General features: G+C 41.5%; 1 protein-coding gene across 3 annotated transcripts in view; it reads right to left on the reverse strand.

The window, feature by feature from the left end:
* Nucleotides 1-3198: 3198 nt before the first annotated feature.
* Nucleotides 3199-9664, reverse strand: part of LOC101849460 — a 28855-nt gene continuing 22389 nt past the window's right edge. For 2 of the 3 annotated variants that reach the window (XM_005098567.3, XM_005098566.3), the window contains exons 9-10: nucleotides 5143-5179; nucleotides 3199-3495 (exon numbers count right to left, since the gene is read on the reverse strand). In XM_005098567.3, coding sequence (XP_005098624.1) covers nucleotides 3330-3495; nucleotides 5143-5179 — 203 coding nt within the window. In that variant the 3' untranslated portion in view covers nucleotides 3199-3329. Of the gene's footprint in view, nucleotides 3496-5142; nucleotides 5180-7834; nucleotides 7923-9664 lie in introns of all 3 variants that reach the window. The other variant, XR_220467.3, reaches the window with a different exon arrangement.

The raw sequence follows: 9664 nt of genomic DNA on the forward strand, positions 1-9664 counted from the left end.
CATTGCCACATATACCCTGTTCACCCCTTTGGGGTCACAGTTAAAATCAATCTCAAGCCCTGATTATGTAAGCTAACTAACACTGGTCGAGTCTACCTCACAAATGTGAGGGGAACTAACTCCTAACAATCTCTTCACTGTTGCAAGTGCTTGCTTTTTTTCCTCGACTTTTTACCGTCCTATAATCAGATTGTGACCTCGATTATGACACCAGCTCCTGGCCGCGAAAGGCTAACAAAAACAGCCAAATGTAAAATTTTAAAAATGATAATTGTCATGTTCTACCAAAGAGTTAGACTCACTGGTAGATCTATAACATATAGATCTAGTACTGACGTCTCTGCTTCTTTTCTTTGTGTTTATGTATTCACATCTAAAGTTAAATTTAATTTTAGTTGGAACTGATATTTAATAAGATACTTTCCCGATTATTTTGGCGGTTGAACATACAATATGAATTCCGGATTTGTTTTCATTCACAACTCAGAGTCGCCGCCTCAAGTAAAATTCTTGTGTCATATCTACAGGCCATACCTGATCCCGTTTCACTTTGATTACCCTGTCAAACAAGTCAGCCTTCGCCCCTGCATGAGCGCCAAGGGGTGGATGTCAATAGAGAAGTCCTTACAGGGAATCAAACTTACTCTGCTAACCTTTCTAGCTTCTACAGCACACAGTCTGCTTAGACTATCAAGGCACCCCGGAAACAGCGGGTCACAAGAGTGTGACAAACATACAAAAGAAGTAGAGGAAAATGACGATAGTAAGGATTAGGAAAGAAAAAGGTGCAGTTCCCTGTTATAGTTCAGGCATAGCTATGAGCATGCCATTGTTCGATCAGCCCATTTACAATTCTACTGTGCATTAGAACGTCCCCTGTTTTGGAATGGCATAAAGACACTTCAGTCAGTGGCATCCCCCCAGGGGGTGGGGGGGTGGGGGGGGTAGTCTTAGAGTAATATGGTGTTAAAGGACAATTGCTCAAGAACATCATGGCACTTTATAAAAACAGCCTGAGTGCCGAAAGGTCAACAAAAGGACTATTGGACTGTTTCCCCATCACGTCTGGGGTGAGACAAGGGTGTGTCCTCTCTCTGCTTCTCTTCATCACTTACATGGATAAGATCACGAAAGCAGCAAATGACAACATCAATGAACTGAGCGAGCTTGTATCTGCTGATGACCAGAGTACATTAAATACAGATGAAGAGGAATCACAAAAAAACACACCACAAAATTAATTAATGAGGAATATAAACACCTATACATAAAAATCTTCATTTCAAAAACAGAAGTTATGAAGGCAAGAAAAAACCCAGGGAAACTCAACATCCTTGTTGACGGAACACAACTCCAACAAGTAGAGGAATTTAAATATTTGGGAAGTATCTTCTCACTAGTTGGGCGTAAGGACAAAGAAAAAGAACCTTGAAGGCAAATGCAGTGACCTACCAGCTAGCACCCCTTCTCAGTCACAAGAACATCCCAACTGAAGTGACATCCCCAGCTCATCAATAGAATCTTCATACCAACAATAACATACCAGGGCCAAACATGGTCTCTAAACAAGGCATGAGAAAGGAAAATCAATGCACGCGAAATCACATGTTTCTGCAAAACCACCAACGCCACCAGAGGAGACCGCATAAGGAACGAGACCATACGTCTACCAGTAGTAAATTTATGAGAGCGTCAAAGAGTCAAATGGTTCGGACATCTAACCAGAATGCCCCAGAAACAACTAGCGGCTAGAGCTTACCACACCCGCGAATCCGGCTTTAAATCAAGAGGAAGACCAAGAAAAACCTGACTGGATGGGGTTAAAAAGGCTCTGGAACAATATAACTAATTAGCATATCACAGACGTTGAAACCTGCACCTCCCCTCGACATCCTAAGGATACCAGAGGAAGGAAAATGTAAAATAAAGTAAGAAATGAGGAGCAAAAGTGCTCACTTTGTTGCAACTGGCATCTTTCTTCAGGGTTGTTTCATCAGTGGAAAAGAGTAATAGGCTTACACAGCTAATACCGTGAGTCGTGGAAGGATGGCGGCGGTGGCGATTATAAGACAAATAAGACAAGAAGGATATATAATAAAGAAAATGTATAAAGTTGAAGAGCAGGTAAAGTGGGATGGAAAAGAAAAAGAGAGGTACGGTTATGAAAATAAGAGGGAAGTGGGAACACACGAAACCACACACACACCCAGAGAGAGAGAGAGAGAGAGACAGACAGACAGAGAGAGAGAGAGAGAGAGGGGGGGGGGGGGCATGCAGTGGATCCCACAATCCAGTACATAACATTTTTCGTTCTTGTTCATACGACAGAAAAGAAAGAAAATCTGGATCGGTACTAACAATAGACCTAAGAAACTTTATCAAGCAAATAATTGCATCAGATACTTTAATAGGAGTCCCAATTTAATTTTTTACTGTGTTAACAACACGAGTCCGGACTCTTCATACTAGATCTAGGTCCTAGACCTACACAATGAAAGACTTTGGGCAGGGGAAAAAGGAGGGAGGGGGGAGCTCAGTGAAAAGAAAATACTTGGGTCTAAAATGTCTCGTTTTCTTTACTTTATACTATCGAATGAACTAAGGCCAAATGTGAGGTCAGTGATAATAAAACATTACAAAAATTGATTAATTTTTTGAACTAAAGTTTAAAAATCTCTTGGCGATGTATTTTCCTGTCTCGTACATTTCAAACAATGAAGAAAGGGAGCCAAAAGCTCAAGGCGAAAATGCGTGACGTCACGACTCTGCGCGATGTCACGGTGGAAGGGTTCAGCTAGGTTTTCGCGGATTTGGTTGATAAAAGGGTAAGACTACACTAGCCAAGGTAAGACTTCTACAATAACCATTTAAACGTTTTCTGGAAGAACAAAGAATGGTTTACCAACAAGGGTAGTTTGAAAAAAATATGACGAGAAAATTTATCAAAAATCAATGGTTAAAAATTGTCTATTTTTCAACTTGAAATATTTCGAGACTCATTAGTCGAACATCGACCTGGAAAGAAGCGTTTTGAAGGCCATCCACAGGTCTTTAAAGACATGTATCGGATTTGAATATTGGTCCCCTAAATTAAACAAAAATATGGGCAGTTTGAACCCACTGTCGCGATGAGACGTCATGTCCGGAAACAAAACCCTATGGGACTTTCCGAAGCCAAATGACGCTATAGTGAGCGCGTTCACTGAAGTGCCTACTTACCACTTTCACACAAACACACAAAAAATCAAACCCCAATTTTTTTAAAAACAACTCTCAATATGGAGCACACACACTTTTCAGACAGTTCCAACACAATTTTGTTCATCCCCTTAATAAAAAGCTGCAGCTATAAATGGAAGGACATCCTCATCTGAGCTCGAGTCTTCATATTTTTCATTATCCATATATCTATCAGGCTCATCATAATCATCATAGTCATGTTCCTCATCATAATCATCGGAGTCACGTTCTTCATCAGAATCCTCATAAACACGCCTGCAAAGCAAAGGAAACAAAAGAATATCAGACAGGAAGGGATACTGCTATTTGACAAATATGCTTACCACATAAAATATCTAATAAACAGCGCGCAGGCAGTATTGACGTCTGTATGCAACACTGCCCGCGAGCAGTAAAAACAATATTTTTATGATGTGCTGATGCAAGCAATTTACCATCAGTTCACTACAGCATGATGCTAGTTTTTTAATACGTTCTGAACACCCACCTAGATGTAAATAAATCATTTCAAAAGTAAGCATTTGCCAGAGTGATCCAAGTACACAAGAAGGGAAGAAGACAGTAGAAACAGGGGGCTCTCGTGGCCTAGAGGTTAAGGTGTTGGCCTCTCATTCAAAGGTCCCAGGTTCGAATCCGGGTAGTGACCGAAAAATTTTCTTCTCTAAATTTGTCTCCTTTCACCTCCTTTCCTGCTCTCTAGCAATGTTCTGTCGTCAGCTTTCGTCTCCTCTTTCTGCCCCCACTCCCTCATCTCCTTTGCCCCCCTCCCCTGGGCTCCTGATTCTTTCTACAGCCTTTCTACTGCTACTCCTTGGCTTCTTCTTACTGCTGTCTTTCAGCCACACCCCTGATCTTCTGGTAGGAAAGATCTACACCTAGCCTTCTCGGACAAGGGCAAAAAATCTCGGAGGGCACGTGTGCAAGTTGCGCACGCTAAAGATCCCTTGGTGGTCTAAAATCGATAAGAGCAGGCTTCGGCCGCCACCCGCGCAAAATTCAAAATTTCCTACCAACTGAAAAAGTTTAATATGTCCCGCGCGCTCATATGACTTTAAGCAGTTGCGAGCGCCATAAAACACTTACAAAAACAAAAAAACAGTGGAAACAATACACCAAAAACTACCACACCAACACATTCACCTCCTACTGAGATGCAGTAGGTCCAATACATTTGCCCCCACACCACCAGGGGGACAGGGGGGAGGGGGAGAAGACACACATGCTATTGTTAAGTTTGTCTACAGACAAAGGGCCTACACAGGGCAGTAACTTGAACTTAACGATATAAGACTCGGAAACAGAGACATTTTTTTTAGATTTAGGAGCCTCAGACCAAACTTCGCTCTGAATTCCCTTAAATGTTTAGCAAAAGTGTCAAGTGACAGCTGAAATTTCCCGATTCGTCCAAGGTCTGGTGTCATGTAAGAGTAAGGAGAGTCACTTTTCCTGATCAAGTGTCACATGAGACTAGGCAAGAAGGGTAACATCATGTCCATCTTACGGTACAGAACTCTCAACCACTTTGCCTTTACAATTCTACCATAAACGACATATTCGTTAAATTTATAGTTATAGCATGTACATGTATTCAGAGAAAACACCACTAAAACATCAAAGTATTGCACTATTTTGAAAGACTTAGTCTCTGCCAACATCATAAAACAAATGCTTTTGTAGAACTACAGTTAAGATGGTCACTCATTGTAAACGAGAAAAGTGGCTGTCTTACACAGTATCATTATAATATAAGAAATACACAAGGGAAAAAAATGGGAAGTGGGAATGTCTTATAAAAGGGACCGTTAGAGCAGATTCGACTGTATTGTTTCCTCTTTTTGTATAATCTAAAATTTTTAATTTTTTAAAACCGAGATGCCAGACTTGAAACATGGCTTGACTCACATGTTAGGGTTAAAGGGTCCTCCTGTCTGGTCTTTGTCTGTGAAAAAAAAGAAAGAAAAAAAACAACCTCCCAATACTACTATATTGAAGGAACAGGTAAGTTAACTGCTGTAACAAACAGTAGGTTTAACATCAGAGACAATATGTGTCATGACGCGGTGGAATCAGGCTCTCGTCAATTTTTGGGCATGTAGAGTTATTGGTATCTCCATAAGTTAAAGCTTGTTCGTTTATCTTGCTTTGGATAAAAAATATCCATTTATCTTGAATACAAGTTGAGATATTTGCGAATTAAGGAGGTGGTGGTCAACCGGTTTCAGAGATAAAATTAGTGAGAAAATGGCCGCCAAAGTTTACATTAGTCTCCGCCTAAACGCACGCCATACAAAAGCACGCTCCGCTAAACGCACGCTTTCGTCATCAGACGGGTTTTTTACTATATGATTTAGACGTACAAACACACGATCGCTCCCTCTAAACGCACGCTCCAATCCATGAAATTCGCCGACAGGTAAAGCTTGACAAGGGGAAATTTTCACTACAACCTTTGAACCTGCACAGCTTGCATAAGACAAGCCTAGAAAATTGGTGAGCGTGCCCCTCACGCCGAACAAAGACAGTGATGGACAGCGTTTTCACATCTAACTTTCCACAGACGCATAGGTCAAGGACTGGTCGGTGAAAAGTTGGGGGGGGGGAGGAGACTGAAATGTTTTTTGATTGGACACTGGAAATGTAGATCTCTACCTTTGAGAGAAGGTTTCTGACTGGTGGTTTCTGACTGGTGTTTGAGTGACTGCGTGTAATGTTTTGTTAGATCTAGGCCTGATGCGCGACACACGTAAATGCCATAAAACACTAGACAGGCCTCTACAGGATTAAAGATTAGCCAAGTAAACTTAATCAGTTGCGCTCGAAGAACGCACTTGTTCAACGAATCACAAGAGAAATGTTTCTCTGAATGTAGAGAATGATTGCGCATGAATTTAGGGTCGGGGGTGGTCGCTTGGAAAGCCACATGGCTGGGCCATCATCTCTGTGACTTATGACTATCACCAACAGTTTCCTCTTAGGCTATCTGTTCCTGACGTTTGTAGTGCATATTCATTATATTGAGTCTATCTTTCTCCCCCCCCCCCTCCATCATTCAATGCCTTTGTATTCTTAAACTCAGTCGGGGAAACCTTCAGAAAACAGTCATGTGTCATCACATTATCTGCCAAAATGATCCCCTCTCTCCAAGGGAGGTCACTAGAGTAATAAGGAATTGAGATGACTGCGTCCCTTCCTCCCCTTGCAAAGGTTTATGTAAACGCACGCTCCGTATAAACACACGCTAAGGAGCCCTCCCGAGCACTGTGCGTTTAGGCAGAGACTACTGTAGCTATTTCCTTTGCTTGAGATTGTGCCTTTAATCCGAGTTTTTCAGTAAAATCCACATAGAAATGTGTTACTTAATGACTTAATGAGCATGAAATGTGTTGAGCCAAAGAAAACAAAAATTATCTAAAAATTCACAAACCTGCAGAAAAAATAATCTTCCCTTTGATTATTTTGACGAGCGCCTGATTTCACCATGCTGCCTCACATAAACACTCTTTTTTTGAAAGCAAACAGGGTATGATAAAAGGGGGACATTACACAACCTAATACAGCAGCATGCTAACAGCACACATCGCCTGCTTTACAGAGAGTTGTCCTATTTTTGAGGTAATGCCAGTGAGATTCCTGCCAGAGAAAAGGATCTGACTGCTTACCCTTATGTGTGGTGGCACAAGAAAACCCTAAACACAGGTCAAAATTTGCTTACTGAGATATACACATATATATTTAGATTCAGGACACGTTTCAGAGGACTTTCAAGCAAATATCTTCAATAGTTTAAAAGTTATAACCGTTTAAATAACGTCAGGTAGGGAAAGCATACAACAGAGAAAATGGCATTTTAAGTCATTTATTTTTGTTTACCAATCAGATACATTCATGGGCATTTTAGTTTTTTTCCCCTCTAAATGTACCATTCCTGGCAAACTGGTTTTGTGGTCATCTGAATTTCCGTGAATAAAACAAATGATTTCCTCTGGATATGCAGACGTGTCAGCACTGTTGGCTACTGCTGTAACTGTAACAGTCTGAACATTGTCAGAATCTGCTTTAAATACTTCTACAGTTTCACAAAGAACAAAGATATGATTTCATTTTTCTGCTTTATTGCACAGCACAAGGTCTAATATTTTATCTGCTCAGTAAACCAAATGTCAGTGCTCTATTTTGCCATCTTAAAACACCAGCCCAACTGGCGTATTCATTGGCTGCACACTCAACAATATTTGTGTGCAGTAAATAAGGTCAGATGGTTGAGGTTTTCACAAGGATTTTGGCTTGTAATAATGCTACAATTTGTTTACAAGTTTTGTGAATCCTTGACGATCTAAACCCATTCCATGAATGCAGCTTCACTAGTCCTACATCTCATGGAGACGGTTATTTGTTATTCTTAAGGTAAAGTCAAGAAATCATAAAATAACCATGTTAAAACTTAATACATTGATTTAATTACCAAAGATGCTTAAATTAATTTTCCGGTAAACCCCAATTTTGCCTCAATGACTCCTTATTGACTTTCAATAGCACTATCTTGGAAACACTCCAATGAGAAGTGAGGGATTTTTTGAACCACCACACATATTACCTGCTCACCCTAACCGCAATACTAGGCCATCATCTCCTTCTCCGGCCTCTTTTCTGCCTTCTGCCTCTACTGCCACCAGGTTCGTATACTACAAGGAAAGAACATAAAGCAAAAAGCGCCACATGCAATAAACCTGAATCTTAATGATTGGCAATAACTGTTTCACTTCCCCATTGGCACAATTTAGATCCATCTAGAAGGCATTTTGCTTTGGACCTACCTGCAAAGGGCACCCCAAGCTGTGTGGCATACGCTCCAGCAGAAAAATGGGGAAACTTGATTAAATACCCTCCCTATGTGATAATCAAATTCAAGATGTTTGCAATAAGCTCATAGGCCAAATCATTACTCCATACACATGCATAATTTGGATGTACACTGCAGCACAAAGCAGCTATACTCTAGAGCATTATTAAGATGGCTACCACATCGGCAAGGTGAAGAGATGCTTGTGAGTTAACGATTTATCTCTTTGAAATACTATTGACTTTAGTAATAGTCTTCAACATACAGTAGTCTCCGCCTAAACGCACGGTGCTCGGGACGGCTCCTTAGCGTGTGTTTATACAGAGCGTGCGTTTACATGAACCTTTGCAAGGGGAGGAAGGGACGCAGTCATCTCATTGCCTTGATATTCTAGTGACCTCCCTTGGAGGAGGGGGTCATTTTGGCAGATAATGTGACGACACATGACTGTTTTGCGAAGGATTCCCCGACAGGGGTTAAGAAGACAAAGGCGTTGAATCAGAGAGGGTTTACAGTAATAGAGAGGTGACACTCGTGGCGGCGCTCCATAACAACAGTGCATTGTTTCGCGTATCGCCCGGCGCGGGGCGCGAAAACACTTACGCGCGGTGATTGCTGCCACGGCGATGTTCAGGGATGCTGTCATGTCATGAGAAAGTGTAGTACCGTCTGTACTTAGTTCACTAGGTTACTAGGCCTTTAAAGAAAGGAGGCCTGTGAATTCTATCGCATATTTTAGGCAACTCCCCTGCCTCCCTCGGCCATAAATTAAGACTTGTTTTTGGCATAAATTAACATAAATTCTAATAAACAAAAAAACAAACGAAGATACACTTTTGTTCGTCTCTATAGATCTGGAAAAAAATCCCCATAATTAAAGGAATAATCGGTTTAATTTTCAGCAAATCTGTTCGTTCTCCAGTGTCCCTCTGTCATCTTTCTCCCTCTCTGTCTGTCTGTCTGTTTTTTTCTCTCTCCCTGTCTCTTTTTCTTTCTCCCCCCTCTCTCCCTCTGTCTACATGTCAGTCTGTCTGTCAGTCAGTCTGCCTGTCTGTCTGTCTGTCTGTCTGTCTGTCTGTCTGTCTGTCTGTCTGTCTCTTTCTTTCTTTTTCTCTCTCCCTGTCTCTTTTTCTCTCTCCCTCTGTCTACCTGTCAGTCTGTCTGTCAATCTGTCTGTCAGTCAGTCTGCCTGTCTGTCTGTCAGTCTGCCTGTCTGTCTGTCTGTCTGTCTGTCTGTCTGTCTATCTGTCTCTTTCTTTCTTTCTTTCTTTCTTTTTCACACCCTCTCGCCCTGTCTATCAGCGTATCTGTCTGACTGTCTGTTGGTTTTCTCTGTCTGTCTGTCTGTCTCTCTTCTTCTCCCCCTTCTCTCGCTCCGTCTATTTGTCTGTCTGTCTGACTATCTCTGTCTCTGTCTCTCTGTGTCTCTCTCTCTCTCTCTCTTTCTCTGACAATCTTTCTCCCCTCTATAGCTCTGTTTATTTGCCTGTCTGTCAATCTGTTTCTCTGTCTCAGTTTCTGTCTGTCTGTCTCTCTCTCTTTCTCTCTCTCTCTCTCTCTCTCTCTCTCTCTCTCTCTCTCTCT

The sequence above is a fragment of the Aplysia californica genome, unplaced genomic scaffold (assembly GCF_000002075.1).
Source record: "Aplysia californica isolate F4 #8 unplaced genomic scaffold, AplCal3.0 scaffold00186, whole genome shotgun sequence".
NCBI lineage: Eukaryota > Metazoa > Mollusca > Gastropoda > Aplysiida > Aplysiidae > Aplysia > Aplysia californica.